The 16814-nt window shown below is 51.3% G+C and overlaps 1 protein-coding gene across 1 annotated transcript in view; it reads right to left on the bottom strand.

Moving 5' to 3' along the window:
* Positions 1–283: 283 nt before the first annotated feature.
* Positions 284–16814, bottom strand: part of ATP6V0D1 (ATPase H+ transporting V0 subunit d1) — a 31804-nt gene continuing 15273 nt past the window's right edge. The window contains exons 3-8 of the mRNA XM_084269991.1: positions 9730–9908; positions 6676–6755; positions 3306–3383; positions 2499–2675; positions 2132–2209; positions 284–1660 (exon numbers count right to left, since the gene is read on the bottom strand). Coding sequence (XP_084126117.1) covers positions 1499–1660; positions 2132–2209; positions 2499–2675; positions 3306–3383; positions 6676–6755; positions 9730–9908 — 754 coding nt within the window. The 3' untranslated portion in view covers positions 284–1498. The remainder of the gene's footprint in view (positions 1661–2131; positions 2210–2498; positions 2676–3305; positions 3384–6675; positions 6756–9729; positions 9909–16814) is intronic.

Here is a 16814-nt window from a genome sequence, read left to right as displayed (position 1 = left end):
GCCCCGGGGCTCTGGCAGTCTCTGTCTGCAATGCATGGGCAGGGAGGTACAGGTGAAGGAGTAGGGGTACAGCTCCTGGGCACTCAGCACCCAGAGCTTGGGCCAGAGTGTGAATGTCTTGAGGCCCTGGGCCTGGGGTAGAAGCCACAGGCCCAAGTCATGCAGGACCCACCCAGGCTGCACGACTACAGGTACTAAAGGCCCTGGGTTAGAGGCCCTGTGGCTGACAGGGGCTCCTCTTGGGCTGGGGAAGCATGCACCTGAGTAAGCAGGGAAAGCGCAGTGCAGGAGGCAGATATTTATTGGTGTGGAGAGATGGGGACCACAGGGTAACAAACACTGCAAGCTGGGACAGAGCCGCTCTCCCCACCTCCCTCCCAGCAGCAGCACCAAGCACAATTCCCACCAGCAAGGCTTCTCCACTGTCCCACCAGCACAGGGAACCCTCCAGATCTCGAGTGCAAGTGGGAACAAGCCTGAACAGGGAGCGGCAAGGAGCAGGGCTGCCATACCATGCCCCGGGCTTGGCTCCTACCCCCTAACCACAGACAAGCAGAGCCTGGCCAGGGCGCGGGACATTTCTGCCACCAGCCACCCTCCCTGCTCCTGAGTGTGACAGAGAGGTGCCAGATCTGAGGGGTGTCCTGCCCCAGGGCCAGCTGTGCCTGTTCCACCTTACAGCAGCACCCACCAAGGTGCCCAGTGCAGGGTGAAGAGGCTGCACCCTCCTGGATGTCTACCCCAGGGAGTGCAGCACCATCCACAGAAACAGAGCCCTGGCTCACACACAGCTGTGACAGTGGGGAGGAAGGAGCCAAGCCATCTTAGGGAGCCCTTTCATGCTGTGGAGCAGGAGGGAGGCTGACCAGAGCTGCTCCTGAGGACATGGGGAGGTGGTAGTAGTGCAAATGCCAGTGGAGAGGGGAGGAGTGTGCTCCAGCAACACCCTGGCTCTGCCCTGGCTGTCCCAGCCCCGGCCAGGGCTGCTGGGTCTCTCCCAGGTCAGGGTTAGCTACAGGGGGATGCAGGGATTGCACAGCAGCAGGGGCTACGCTACAACTCACACCGGAACTAAACCTCACAGGAACAACACTGACTAGGAGGCGTGCAGAGTGCTGACAGGGGAGCCCCAGCCTCTGCGGCAGCAGGAACCCCTTGGAGGTGGCAAACCCTCCCTCCCCCCCCAGCTGGTACTTGCTCTAGGAGCGTAAGCGCATACAGCAGATTAGTACAGTGACACAGGGACTATTACACAACCAGAGGAGGCCGTCGCGCTACACAGGGCCAGGCCTGTGCCACTGGTCCCCCCGGACCCCTCACAGCACACACAAACTTCAGCTTGTGAATAATTTAACTTGCAGCTGTACAGGTTCCTCAGCTGAGCCAGTTCCGCAGATGGGACACCCCTGGAGCCTGGGCAAGGGGTAACTCAGGGAGTTAAGACAGGGGTCCCTCCGGACTACAGCGGTGGGAGGGTTGGAGAGGAGCCAGAGCGGGGTTAGAAGATGGGGATGTAGTTGTCGATCTTGGTCCTGTGCCGCTGGGCGATGCACTCGGCGATCCACACGATGTTGCGGCACTCCTGCTCCTTCAGCTTCACGAAGGCGTAGAAGACTCCGAAGTGGAACTGGTTGAGGAAGGCCAGCTTGTTCAGCTTCACCTGGGGAAAGCCCAGAGGAGGACACGTCACTTGTCCACCTCAGACAGATCTGGTCAAGGGCAGCCTGGGAGGACCCATGACTGCAGCAGGCTGGAGGGCTCAGCGCAGGCATCCTGCTCGGCACCTCTCCTGCTCCTCAGAGCAGCTCTAACCCACAGCACACAGCCCAGGACAGGCTCTGACACTCAAAAATCATCCTTTCCCACGTAGCTGCACTCTGGTTCTGCTATCGATGTACCAAACATCCACTGGCAGCCCCAAACTCCCACACCACTCTGATGTATCTGGGTGAGAACACAGACCGAGCAGCATGCTGGGAAGCCCTTCCCTTGCTGGAGCAGAGGGTCAGCATCCTCCTCCTTCCCCCAAACTCTGATCCTCCACAGCACAGCAGACAAGCCTGCCACTACCCCAAGCTTTGCTTATGGCACAGGCAGAAACATGGCAAGAAGCATCTTGGGGCACACTCACCTCATGCTCAAAGAACCGGTCTTCAAGGGTCTTGTCTCCAGGGTTGCTGCCGGCCCCTTCAAATAGCAGCTTGTACTCCTGCAGGAAGACATCACAGGAGGATAGAGCCCAAAGCCCTAAATCCCTGCAACTGAACCCCCTAGGCCTGGAGACATGGCACACCACTTCTCCCTGAAGACACATTTCCACCCCCAGCAGCCTAAAGGAGAAACTGTCAGTACTGCCTCACCCATACCTCATAGGTTTGGTGGTGAGGGCAGCCCCCACACCCTGGGATGGGGTGTACCAGGCACAAGCTCCCCCAGATGCCCAAGAAGCTCTGATCCAGAGCAGGTCCTCACCCCAGCCCTCACCCCAAAGCACTCACAGGGTAGTAGTCAGCAACGTTTTTCACTTGTTCGTAGTCATCTGCTCTGGCCAGCTGAGCCAGGCCCTCAGGGTAGAGTTTGCCACAGTGTGGGAACAGCTTTGCTCGGTCCTCCTTGGACAGCTCAGTACCAAAGGAGTTAATGGTGATAATGAAGGCCCTCCGGTCAGCTTCAAACTGCAGGAGAAGAACGGTTCATCTTGGGATGCAGCATCCTTACCAGAGGCCAGCAGATACCAATGCTGCTCTGAACACAGCCACGTCAGAGGGCAGCACAAGCAAGCTGCCTGGGACACATACAGCTACCCAGTGCTCACCCAGGGCAGGCTACTGATGCTGGCTCCCAGTATGCCCAGTAGCCAATGCCTGGGCAGCAGTTGGGTGAGGAAGTTCCCAACCCACACATAAGCCAAATTACTGACAGCACCCTGCTCAGGCCCTGGTGCCTCTCTTACCCACCACCCCTGAGCCCTGCACAGTTCCCAGCTAGCCTCAGCACAGAGATGGGCCATGCTCTGGACAGCTCCAGTGGTTCTCCAGGTCATTATCCACATGAGAGGATGAAGAAGTCGCCATGAAGAGTACAGGCATGCCAGCATCAGGCAAGATGAAGACTGGAGAACCAGACCTGTCCAGAGTGATGTGCAGGCAGTGTTTTCCTACGTCTACCAATGAGCAGGCAAAGTGTGCACAGGGACATGGACAAACACCTTTAGCGTCCTTTAATGCTGGCAGACAGGCTGGGCCTGAGCAGAGAGCAGTGAGTATCACAGCCAGACCACCCAGCTACAGGGGTTTCTGACCTACCTCCAGGATCGGGCACATGGCATCTGCTGTGGTACCTCCCAGCACCTTGCAGAACTTGTAGAAGGACTCCAGGTAAGCCTGGAAGAGAGATGGCAGATGAGCACATCTTCTACACAGCTCCATCCACTGCCCCACAGGGCCGTTTGGTAGGGGATGAACAGCAAAGCAGGGCTACTGCTCCTTGGTGCTTTATAACCCGGCACAGGCACTCTGACCCCACGTGAACTGGGATGCCAAACACACAGGGGACAGCGCTTCCCCCGGAGCTGGAGACAAGGAGGGTGGTGGCTGGGTTTGCTCAAGCGACCGCACGAGTTTACTGCGAGCGAGATCCCCGGGCAACAAGGTTACAGCCTATTTTGCTCCGTTGAGTCGTCTTAACTCCAAAGCATTCAGCTGAAGTTTCACATGGTTTCCTGACCTCTCTCTGGCCTCCACACACATGCCAAGCCACACAACTGTAGCTGCAAGACCTACGCTCAGAAAGTACCGCTGTGTAAGCAGAGTCAAGAGATGAGACGGGACATCTGCGAAGGAAGCTGGCCCTGCTCTGTAATTCTCTATTCACACTGCAGCCCCCTGGTCTGCATCCCAACTGGAGCACTGCAGAAAACACACAAGGCTAGGCAGAGCTACACTGCCTCCAGGAAACATAATCCTTCGCAGAGATGTACCGTAATCCAGCTGGAAGATGACTCTGCCTCCCAGGGGGAGTCCATGAAGACAGTGCATGGCTAAAAGCGCTGTTCAGCAAAAAAACGCTCTCAGAAGGAGACATGTGACAAAATACCTCCCTAGATGGAAAGCTGCGACCAGAACCACTTAAAAGGGATGGAATAAAACGATGCTGAGACATCACAAACCTCTGCTTTGTCACAACAACTCCAGGGCTGAAGCTGGACCAAGGATGCATGAGTGGGACACCCTCAGCCTCTGCACTAGGAAAGCACCTAGACTATGGTGCCCTGCAAATACTTGTTACCACACAGTGCAAGAGCATCACCTGTCAGAGAAATGTCACCCCCAGCACTGTCTGAGTGCAGGAGAGCACAGAGCACCAGTCTGCAGTTACCACTGGAACAAAGACCTGGATAACAGAACCCCTCCAGAGATGACAGCTATTTACAGGAGCTCCCCAGTGTCCCAAAACCTTCACCCCAGAAACAGTCCCTTTGCATGTCATAAACCTTAACAGACTTCTACTTCCCCAAATCCATCTGCTAGCCTTATTTGCCTGTCACATCCAGCCTGAAGGGAGACCTGTGGCCTCTTCACCCACACTAACTTCTCCAACACTAACTGTGGTTACCACCACAGCTCTGATTCACTCCTCTTCCAGGTGAGGATTCCCAACTGGTTTCATAGTTTCCCACAGAGAGGTCACTGCACCCAAACCTTTAATCATGTCCTCATCAGCAACTTGTGCTGTTCATATCAGAGAGGAGAGAGGAGGGCAGTGAGACAGCGTTCAGGACAAATGCCCCCCAGACATACACAACAGCACAGCGATGTCTGTGCAGTTGTTCTCCTGTTAGGAACAGATCACCTTGTAGAGACATGCTTGTTTAGGTCAATCATAACCCAGGATTTCATTTAGCAGCAGAAAGGACGCCTCTCCTATGCACTGCTCCATATTTATTGATTTGCCTGCTATATTTTATTGTCCAGTCACAAAGCTCCTTCAGCTGGTTCCCAACAAGAAGATCACCAAAGGCCAACAGTCAGCCAGCTTCATGCCAACGTATCCATTAAAGGCAGGGGGGAAAAAAGGGAGCAAGCAGTGAAGAAAAAGCCAGCATGCCTCCATTGCAGGACTCCACTGCTGACCACTCCCTACACCAAGAGCTGACTGCTTACTTTAGCCTCTGCTCCCCATCTTAACTGTATTTCCATTTGAGAACCTTCTCGTTTACCATGGCTAACATGGAACCTTACAATTGCTTTCTTCCTGTGAATCCTGTTCAAACTTTTACACACTTAAGAGATTCCTTTGAAAAAACCCTCCTGGGAGGTAGTGCTTCCCCTTCTCGTGCCAACTCCTCCTGAGCACAGGCACCCGCTACTTCTGAGCAGCTCTGTGCAGATTTCAGACCTGATTTCACTTCCCTCATTTGCCTGTGGAGGCCATTTGCATTGCATGACACGTTTTTCCAGCCCTCCAGGGAGAGAGGTGGCTTCAAGGGAGAGCCTGGAAGCAGCAGTTACCTTTTCCACCCTTGCATCCCTGTGTTTTGCTACTGACAGAGCCCCTGTGCTCCCTGGGGGCTGCTCTTTAACAAGAGCCTGCCCCAGCACACACCAAGGACGCATGCCAGGCATCTACACTGCAATTTGGGGACGACGACGACACTGGAAAGAGCAGAATGCAAAGCAGCATCCATGCTCAAAAGGGAGATGGGAACAGAGGTGGCAGCTGGGACCCAAGGAAACAGCACCCCACAAGCTGCTCACCCCCCACAACCCAACGAGCTGCTCACCCCACGCTTACTCTGCTCCCTGCCTCATCTCAGAGGTCTGCACGGCGTGAAGGAGCAGGTATTTATGCACACAGGCGTACCTCCCCGTTACAGCAAGAGACCAGTACACGCCAGAGGCCACAAGCGCTGGGCATGACTGTGACATACAGCTCCTTCTCCCCTCCCTTTGCCTTCTCCTCTCCACGCCTGACCTGTTCTCTGCCTCTCCCAACGGGCTGCAGCCTCCTTGGGAAGCAGAGGTCACGCTGACACCAGGCCGGCCGTGACCGGCCAAAACAAGGTTGGCAGATACAATCTGCATCCCACCCTTTATCCGGAGAGTTCAGATGGAGCGATAGCCACAGCCTGCACATAAACACACGCTCTGATACCACCAGCTCAAACCAGACAGGGCCTGCAGAGGAGACCACAGCTCCCTGTGTGGGCTCAGGACAAGGAGATCCTTAGCCCCTCCACATCCCTGCGCTCCCCAGCACACAGGATTCGACTGCCCCAGCTGCACCTGCACTGCTCTACCAGGAGCATCTAACTCCAACCACAGCCACTGAAGGCTTGAGCAGACTGTTAGAGGTTCTTTTGAAAGAGCGCAAGGCAAAGAGACAAGCCCATGGAAGTCCTTCAACCAACTTTAGGATCAAGCTGCTTCAGCCCTTGGAATGACAGCTCTAAAAGAAGTCACTCTGCCTAGCTCCAGTACCCTGACTCCACAGAGCAGGCCCCTCCAAGAGCATCAACGTTACCTTCCAGCAGATGCAACCAATTCTTGGTCACATTCACTCTATCAGTGAAGAAAACAGGAAAGAAAATATACTTTTAAAAACTACTCTTAAGAGGAAAACATAGGAATAAATAGGGAAGTTAACATCTCTTCCCCTTCCTAGGGACTCCTTTACCTTATACAGCGTGTTTCGAATGATCTCGATGTTCATTTCATCCAGGTCCTGTTCAGATATGCAGTCTTGGAAGAAAGCAGCTGAAACAGAGCCACAGACAGGGTTAGCGCTGCCCTAACCAGACCCATGCCTGGCATTTTCCAGAGTCCTCAACAATACCAGGCAGAAGCACACCCTATTTTGAGCCTGTCCCTCCCAGGCATGACCCTTATCTTCAGTGGCCACCAAACTGCCATGACTCAAAACCTCAGGCTCCACCATGGCTATTGAGGCCACAGTAATTTTGGGGGGCTCTCACACCAGCCTATTCTCAGCAGAAATTCTCAGCTCTAGCCCCCAGCATCAGTGCCAGGGCACCCTGTATTTAAAAACAAGCAAAACCCAAACTGTTCCCAGATGCAGGCACTTGGAGGTGACAAGACAGCTTCCAAGTTGCCTGCTACAGCATGGCAGCAGCGCATAAACATCTGCGAGAGAGCAGCTACTGAGTCCAGAGGACGCTGGTGCTGTGCTTCTCCCTCATCCTCCAATTCCTTCGTCAGATTAAGGAGGCATGGGGGTGCTGCAGCTCCCACAACCTGTGACGCTCCATGGTTGGAGCCAGGAGCTGTTTCCCCTAGTTAGGTCCATCGGTCCCATTTTCCCACTTCTTCTGAGGCCTTTTATTTCTCCAGCTGGAGCCAAGCAACAGCAGATAGGATGAACTAGGGCATTTTGGTAGGAAACTCAGCCTAACACATTTTGCTTTAGGATCTCTGGGAGAGAGTTTGAGAAGCTGTTGCCACAGAGAGGTTTCAGGCCTACCACACGGTACCGTGGGCTGTGGATAGAGGTAAGTCTAGTGCCTACCACTCACTCATTAACAAGAGTGCAATAAGCCCCACTGACAGGACTTCTATGACTTCTTCAACTCTCACCTAGCAACCAACTTCTCTGGATTTGCTATGCAGAGAAATACAATCTCTTTCTCAGCTCACGCAGTCCAGCTGCAGGTAAAGCCCACGGCACTCACACTGAGAGCTGAGCACTGCTCTACTTCATGAGACAAACCAGGTCCAAGGCAGGTTCACACCTCTAGTGGGCACCACTCTTGGAGCATGAGCTCCCCAGCATGAAGAGCAGCCTCAGAGAGGGGCCAGAGAGTCCGGAACAGGCGTTAACCCCCCACAGAGGTTTCTTTGTGACACCAGAGACAATGCCACGTAGCTGGAGGAACACTTCTCCCTGTGACTGGCAAAAGTGAAATTGGAGTGTGCCAGTGGTTTTCATTGCAGGACTTGCTGGCTGGCCTGGATAGCTAAGCAGTGGCTACTTCAGAGTAGCAGAGGAATGAGAACACAGTTATTTCAGTTCTTGGCCCTCCAATATCCCAAATTAGGCTAACAGCAAATCCTATTTTGCCCTGCTAACCTATGAAAGCCATTTGGGGTTAGGCATTCCTACCAAGCCACGTAGCTACTCAAGTACTTTTAGGAGATAAAGCTGCTGTTTCTTTGCGTGTGGTCACTGGAAGGAGCACAAGTTAAACAACTGGAGCCTGCATGCCTGCTTGTTTAGGCAACACAGCTACTCCCCATGTTCTCCTGCTGAAGAAATGCCACACTAGATGGTACACAGCCTCAAGGCATGGCCAGGGCAAAGGTCTGAAGAACGTACATAAAAGTGCATGATCACAAGAGGCAAAGACCCTCAATGGAGCCACCTTGCCAGCGTAACAGGGTATGTTCACTCCATATGCAGCTGGGAGTTTTAAGGTCTCAGAGAACCTTTGAAATACTTTGATCTCTATCTTACTTACAAAATGGGAAGGTTCCCATTCCTGCTGACTCCTGGGGAGAACTTTCTTCCCACACATCACCCCTATGGTGGGCTCGACTCTGTTCTGCTGCGCTGCTGCCCTGCCTTGCATCCCAGATCCCTCGAGACACGTCTTCCCTCCTTTGCTGGGCTCTATCTGGCAAATCATCTTTCCATGACAACCACCTCACTTGCCCCACACAGAGCATTTGCAAAAGCACTTTCAGTTCCAAAACCAACTATTTCTATCAAAGACAATACGATGATCTCAAGTGTTCTGTTCTTTCTAGCAACCCCAAAAGAATGATTAATCGCTGACTCAGACGTACCTCAGTACTTTTTTGCCCACAGATGCTAACCTAAGAAGTCTCCTGTGACTACCTCTCCTACTGCTGCAAAGACACTTCCATATTTTCTCCAAAACCACTTCTCACAACTTTTATCTTTAAAGAACATATCTGACTGTTCATAAGACACTTGGTTTTACTGTCAAGTCCCTCCTGGTCAAGGCTTGTAGCCATGAGACAGTATCACTTAGTGCAGGATCCTGCTATACAATGAGCTCTGAAAGGCTTTCAGAGATTTTGGGGTGGATTTTGCTGTTACTGTTTAAGGTTTTTTTGTTTGAAAGAGCTTTCCTTGATCTAGAGTTCATTTTATCAGTCTCAGAACAAGACTAGGCACATGCAGATTTCTATAGTTAACTAGCAAAATTGCCAATGAGACGCTGCTCAATGGGCCAGCTAGAAGTGCTGGAAATTTGAGACATTCCAGCAGAGGACCCAAGAGCCCTTCGCTAAGGAAGTGTTTGTACATGGGTCCCATGACAATTAAAGAGACCACATGGGTTAAGACCCCTCAGACTTTCTCCTTCCTCCCCAATTTCAGGTGATGATTCCTAGACAAGCTGGTAAAGGGACATACCTAGCAGATCAGATCTAGCTACGCTTGCACTGCTGTGAGAGCTCAAGGCCTGGCTTGCACAAACCAAACTCCCCAGCAATCTGCACTACCAGCGTGCTGGCTTGGACATCTGCTGAAGCGTCCAGAGAACTAGCTGGTCCTCAGGAGGAAAAACACAGGGCAAGCATAAACCTGAACTCAAGCCCAGGCACCACAGGCACCCTATCTGTGCATTACCCACTGCTTTGTCTTCCTGGAGCACAGCTTAGACTTGGTTGAACCTAGTTAGACTGAGGGGGAAAGGGACATCTGCTCCATAAACAGCTGAGAGGTATTTTGGAAGGCTCCACTCACCCAAGGGAGTGTCCACCAGGATTGCATTGTAGAGCTCTGCAGGTGTCTGAGCGATGTTTACGGCTTCCATCTGCTCGAAACTTCCCAGAGGATGGCACTTGGGCACCAGTTCAGAGATTGAACGCTGGTGCAGGGTCCCAGTGATCAGCAGAATGACGTTGTCAATCATGTAGCTGTATCTGGAAGAACACAAGAGGAAGCCTGTCATGATACAACTAACACAAAAACAGCACAGGGCACCACAGGCACATATCTTCAGCCCCCACAAGTATCTCCAGAGAGATGCACCTTTCCCACAAAGAACTCATAAGGCGCCTCCTTATCATGCCAGCCTAGGGATGAGGGAGTCACGCATAATCCCAGGCTGTGACTTATGCTACAGCTGAACCACACCATCTGGGCATCTCCTACCTACCACTGAAAAGTATTAGATTGGAAGGGACTTCTGGAGGCCTCTGGCTCAGTGTCTTGCTCCAAGCATGACCAGCTCCAGCTGCTCAGGGCTATGTCCAGCTGAACTCTGAGTTATTTACAAGGATTTATATCCTTTGACCTCCCTGGGGCTCTGCTTCAGTGTCTGACCACAGTGGTAATGAAAAGGCTTTTAGGAAAAGCTAATCAGTCTCTCATCCAAACCTCACGCACCTCTGAGAGCAGCCTGGCTCCGCCTTCCCCATACCCTCCCACAAGATAGTTGGGAACATTTGTCCTTCCAGTATTCCCACTGCTCCCCTTCCATCGCCACGCTCATGCAATAGGACACCAGCAAAAGGTGATCTGCAGAGAGCCTGGCTTGAGCTCAGCTTCCCCTCCAGCAATGCTCCACACCCTGGCAAGGCAACGGAGAAAGGGGCACATTTCTGCATCCCTGCTCCCTTCCAAAAACAACAGGGCCAGCAGCTCTGGCACAACCTTCATTCACACCCTCAAAACAGCACACAAGTCTTATCACAACTCCACCACTAAAAGGTACGTGGTTTCTTGCATCAGCCCTAACCAAATCTTCTGCTTGTGCTCTACAGGATTAGCAGACTGTGTCTTTGGCACAGCAGCAACAGGACATTCAATCTGTAACCATGGTGCTCAGCACAAGTTCCACCAACCCAAGTCCTCTATGGACATACAGGAGAGAAGGAACCACATTTCTCTTGTACTAAAGAGTCCAGAATTGGGCACAGCTCTCTGGGTGAGGTATCTGCCAGCACCTAGTAGAGGGGAGGGAAAGATCACCTCCTAGTTCTCCCAGTCCAGCCAGAGAAGGGAGACACAGTTGGCCCTAAGACTGGGAATACAAGAAAGGCTGGTAGCCTTCTCCAATTAGAAGGTCCAGCAAGGCATCAAGTCATAAATACAAGGAGACGAGAAGAGCAGCATCCCCAGCAAGAACAGGAGTGGTGCTTCAGGCACTTTCACCACTGATGAGCCATAAACCAACCAAGCTGAGAAGCTCAAAAATACCAAGTGAAATGAGGTGTTTTATTGGTGTTTTTGTGGGTTGGTTTGTTGTTTGGTTGGGTTTTTTTGCTTTTCAGTCGCCAGAAGATGGTATTTGGGATTTTACACTCCCCTGCTCTTCCTGCTGGAGCTCTAACTCTACAAAGTTAGATGATGGAAGAGACCCAAAGAAGTTCCTTGGCAGGAGCTGCTCCAAAACAACCAGGATCAGGCCTGAACTTGAATGGCAGAAGGCGCTGTGCATGCCTGGAGCTGCACCTCTGCTGAGGTTCAGGCTTCCCCCAGGTACTTGAGTGCTGAAAATAAGAGGGAACTTCAGGCCAGCACACTGGGACTGGGGCAGGGACGGCAAGGCTCCCCACACCTTTGTCAGCCCAGCATAGGGATGCTGCCAGTCTTTGTGTTTCTGAGCTAACAAGGAGGACAGAGTGCAGCCCTGTCTCCCTTTGAACCGCATCAAAGGCAGGCAAGCAGAGCCAGTTACAGGCAGATTTCGGTAGTTTTTATTAGATGGGCTTACTGCCTCTCAAATATGCTCAAAGGGCACGTCCATGAACAAATCCACACCTTAGTTCCTCAAACAGGTGCTTCCTTTTTCTCCACGCTCCAGGGCTTGGTAACGTACCTCCTGGCCCCAGTATTTCTGCAAAGACCCTTTCTGTATTAGCAGCCTGCCTTTCCAGGGATGTTCAACCTAGAACCACCACAGCAGCCAGCACAAGCTTCATGCACTAGGAAACCAAACTCCTGTTGCCCTTTAATCCACGAGGTCATTATCCTGCCTTCTATTTGTGCAACTCTCACCATGGAGATGATTGCAATCTCCAGGACAGCAAGAAGGGCCTATTTATGAGAGCTGAGGGCAAGTCCCTTGCAGTAAGCAGCTGGTTCCTGGTAAATACAAGCATCTGCACCCTCATGTAGATGCATCTCCGTCGGGTGGGCCAGACCAAGGATTCAGCAGATCATTTCCCAGCTCCACCATCTGCCCTCAAACATGCAAGTTTGCTTAGTGCAACACAGCAGCTTTCAGGAAAAGCCATAAACAGGACCACTAAAGTAAGGCAACAACACAGGACCAGGCCAATTTTATTTCTTCAACTCAGCCTACAGAGAAGAAAGAAGCAAAGGAACACGGTCGTTGCACAGCATGCTAGCACACCTCTCTCCCATCCCCAGCTCACCACACATCTCACTCCCTACCAGGTATTTGCAGCTTGCACGGAGCCTGGCCAAAGTCAACCAGCAAGAGGAACTAAGGGGAAGCGCCCGGAGCCCTTTCTGTTCGCAGGTCTTCAGAGCGGCTTAGCTCCTGGCTCGCTGCAGTCACACTAAGCTCATCCATGCCCTCACAGCCCAACTCAGGGTGAAAGCCACAGCCAGGTTTAGGGAGAGCAGCCCAAACCTGACCTTCCTCACGTGTGACAAGCTCCTGCTTTCAGACTGGTGGTCCGAGGAAAGACAACCCAGCTGGCAAAGCACAGCTCTCCCCGCTTCATTCATACCCCTTACCTTGCTTGTCTCCTCACCCTTTGGGGAAGCTGGAAATCCAATCTACAGACCAAATGTCAAGGACACCAAGGAGGCCCAGCAGCAACTTTTTTTAAAATTACTTTATTGAGACTACTTAAATCTTGTCACCAGATAAGGTTTAATCCCTGCAGGAAGAGGAGTTACCATGTGCTAGAGAGAGGGGAAATTTCTCATTCAAGTTTCCACTGTGACAGCTTTTCAAACCTTTATGACAGCAAAGGAGCTGCAGCAGGACAAAGGTCTTGTGGCACACACCAGCACCACTACCTAATCCTTCCTGATACTTCCCGTTCCCTTCAAGCAACCCCAGGCCATGCTTACTCACAACCAGTTCCTGCTTCATCCCAGCAAAAGCAGTCATGACTGAGGCAAGTCTTGTAGTGCCAGGCAGCTGGAAAAGCCTCTTATCTGTGGAAGGAGCAACACTTGTTCTCCTGTGCCAGGTCCCAGTAAGAACTCATCTGCTTCCATTAGCACAGCTGTACTAAGACCACAGCAGAGGTCCTGGATGCCCTGGCATTTCCTCCAGGCCCAAAGGATTAGATTTATTATGGTGGCAGCAGTTTTCCTAGGAACCTCCAACCACTTGTTTAACAGAGTGGCTTTCATCACCGTCCTCCCCATCTTCTCTTAGGTTCTCACCAGCTTCAAACGTTTCAGCTTTCACAGTCAATGTGAGCTCCTTACCCTCCAAGAGCAGGCAAGCCTTTGCTAGCTCTCAGCACAGCTACTGTGAGAACCAGGCTATGGGACACCTCAGAAAGCAGGAGCAGCAGGTCACTACCCACACCGTAAAGTCTTACCACAGAGCCCATTAGGACATAGGATGGTCTGGTGGGAGACTGGTAGAAGGGTGGACAAGCTCCTTGGTAAGGACAATCCCCTGCAGTAGATCAACTGGGAACACTCAGTAGGAGTTCAGAGGACGAAGTACAACATGGAGGCTCTGTATAGACTACACCCAGTGGCAGGGGGTGGCTGGGATTTGATTAAGTGATAAAATGGCACCTTATCTCAAGCCCCCAACCTTGCCTCCACAAAGACTGTCGCAAGACTCTTGGGCAAAAACATGTTTTCACTCCTGTTTTGAGCTGCAGTCTGCCCGCCCAGGGAGATGGACATGAAAAGAGTGGATGTTCAGCCAGGTTGATGTGCACAGCTACGCCCTGCCTCGCTCTTCCTGTTACCCACCGACTTGAGGTGTGGCATATTCCAGAAATTCACCTTCACAGAAAGATTATTTTCGTTGATACTGAGAAGCATCAGTAACACCTCACACAAGAGTAGAATTTCTTATTAAAGGACAGGAAAGAGTCAGCAAGAAATATCATCCACAGCAGAAGAGAGATGATGGTTGACAGCTTCCTGAGGTCCAAGACAACCAGAACCAGCATCTCAGCCCCTCCAGTGATGCTCAGTTCAGCACAATACACACTGGGATAAAGAAAACAAAGCCAGGCTATGATATGCCTGGAGAAGCTAAGATAGGGGTGGGGGCAAAGTGTTCCTTCCAGCAGCAGCAGCAGGTCAAGCAGATCATTCTCAGTGCTGGTTTTGGGATGTCTCTAGGCAAGCAGAGCAGAGACCTCTCCAAGACAACGGGGAGAGCTGGGCCCCAGGAGCTAACTTCCAAACCAGTCACTATCAAGAAGAATCAGGGAGGAGAGTACACATGCAAAAGCCAAGTCCTTTGACTACATCTTCCTCCTTTTGGAGTTACTTAAGTACAGCCAGAGATAAACCAGAAGTGCAAGAAAGGTTACTAGGCTGGCCTGGTGAATATCGGGAAAGGCTTTTTAGCAGGAAAGCCCATAAAATGCATGAAAGCTCATCACAATGGGCATTTACAACCTGGCCTGAAGGCAGAGCCCTGCAAGGCAGCGACCCCAACGCAGTTAGGACTGCTCCCTCCCCCACCTACTAACCTAATCTAATCATAAGGAGTCATTGTCCTACAGCAGATAGGTTGGGTTTTTATTGCTTTCTGCTCCAGGATACTAGAGAAACCGTAAACAATACTGCAAGTGATCACAAAGCATGACTAATGACAGAACACTGCATGACCTGCGTTTCTCAGGGATCCTCTGAAAGCCTTGCCAGAGTGTAGTTTAACAGCTGCTCTGCAAGGGGTCATGAGGACAGCCCTGGTCTCAGCGCTGATGCAGAAGTGCACAGCAAGGAAGAACCGGGCTGTGGTTGGGGGGTTATGCCAGGATGGGTTAAGGTATTGCATTGCTCAGGCATCTTTAATGCTTTCCAAAACCAGCATTAGACTTTAATGCAGACTAATGCTAGCAAGGAGAAAGTCACTATGTGATTGCATCGGGCAGTTACTCAGATTACTGGAGAAGCATGTGTTTATTTTGGGATGAAAAAGGGAAATCTCCAGCAGGATCAGAGCAGTGTTCTGAACTCAGAATGAATTCCAGAGACAGCTTTAAATGATGATGAAGTTGTTTTGACTATAGTCTATCATCTAGCGCTTCCCTCTTATACCCAGTTCATGCATTCAGGGGCCTGGGGGAAAGTAACTTCAGGAAAGAGTTTCAGGTTGGTGGCATCACTGCTTCCTTGGGTTTGTGTGAAAGTATCAGACCCATCTTTACATCCCCCTGGGTTCAAGATCCGAGGAAAGATGCCATTATGCAGAGCCACTTGACACACCCCTCTCAAGCTCCCAACATAAGCAGTCACAGGGGAAAGCAACACACAGCCTCCAAAGCACAAAAGAGCAAGTAGCTGGTCCTCAGAATAGTGCCAGCAGCTGAGATGGGTCCTTTTAAGATCTTCAGTAAATAATAGTATAGCTGTCCTGAACAGAAAAGGAGAGGGATGCTGCACATTAGGAAGACCTCAGTGCTGTGCTGAAGCTTGTTTGAGTGATAGTAGATGAACTCAGCCAAATCCTTCCATCAGTTTTTCAGCTCAGACTAGAGCAAGTCAGACCAGGAGCAGTTTTGCCCCTTGTTTGCAGCTGAGCTTTAGGCAGTCCATGGAACAGCAGCTGCAGCACTCGATTGCCTCAGCTCAAGGAGCGCCAATCTCTTCCTATCTTTACACACTGTCTTTCCTAGAGTCACACCAATAAAAAACCACACCTAAGTGGTAGGTTCGTGAACCTGCCAAAGAGAAAGCTGAGAATTTCATGGTTGCCACCACAAACCAAGGGCACCCAGCCAATAAGTGGGTGCCCTGCTTGACTTAGATCAACGGGACCATTTCGCAGCAAGGAGTTGTAACTTCACAGCACTACAGAGGCAGTGGCAGCCTTTCAAATCCAAGTATCCAGGAATGTTCTCAGCATCCATCTATTTTTAGCTGCATCTCCACATGACTTTTACCATCTTCTAGTGAGTCTGGGTCTCTTGGGATACTGACCTCAGTTTTCCAGTGGTATCATCCGGTAACTCATGAGCAGCCACACAGTGTTAGCTGCATTGAAGGCTAATGAGAAAAAGAGCTAGATGAAGTACTTTTAATTCTGAAGCTTCATGCGTATGCCATTGTGTTCTGGATGCCTACAAACCACTTTAAACACCAGGAAATGTTTTGAACACCTCAGAGCCTCATGCAAGAGTCTCTGGTTGCTTAAACTTGATGCCTCAACGCTTGACCTCAGAGCTTGAGAAACACTAGGCTGGTAGGCAAGGCTGAGTCCAGGCACTTGGCTCTGTGCTAAGGAAACTTCAGCACTAATTACATTTTAAATATTGGCCAGAAACATCTAATTACACTGCTTTCACACAGACCAGCTGGAAAGGCCAAACTTGCATATACCCTTTTCTTACCTTGCTCTATGAAGGAAAACCATACAAACCCATTCCATGGATATAAAAAGACTGGAGGCTGCACCATTCAAGCTCTCACACTGTCCCTAAAACTGCCTGAAGTAAAGAAAGCTGAGAGAGTTTAAACAGTGCAAACAATCTTACCCAGTTCTCAGTAAATGTGTGAGCTGGGCTTAGATATCACAATCCCAGACTGGTTTAGGTGGAAAGGGGCCTCAACACACCCTAGCCCTGTGCCACCCCTGCCATTGGCAGGGACATCCTCTCCTAGCCCAGAGTGCCCAAGGCCCCATCCAAGCTGGCCTTGAA

Source organism: Gallinula chloropus (genome assembly GCF_964237585.1).
Source record: "Gallinula chloropus genome assembly, chromosome: 13".
Lineage (NCBI taxonomy): Eukaryota > Metazoa > Chordata > Aves > Gruiformes > Rallidae > Gallinula > Gallinula chloropus.
This window is presented reverse-complemented; position numbering and strand designations above follow the sequence as displayed.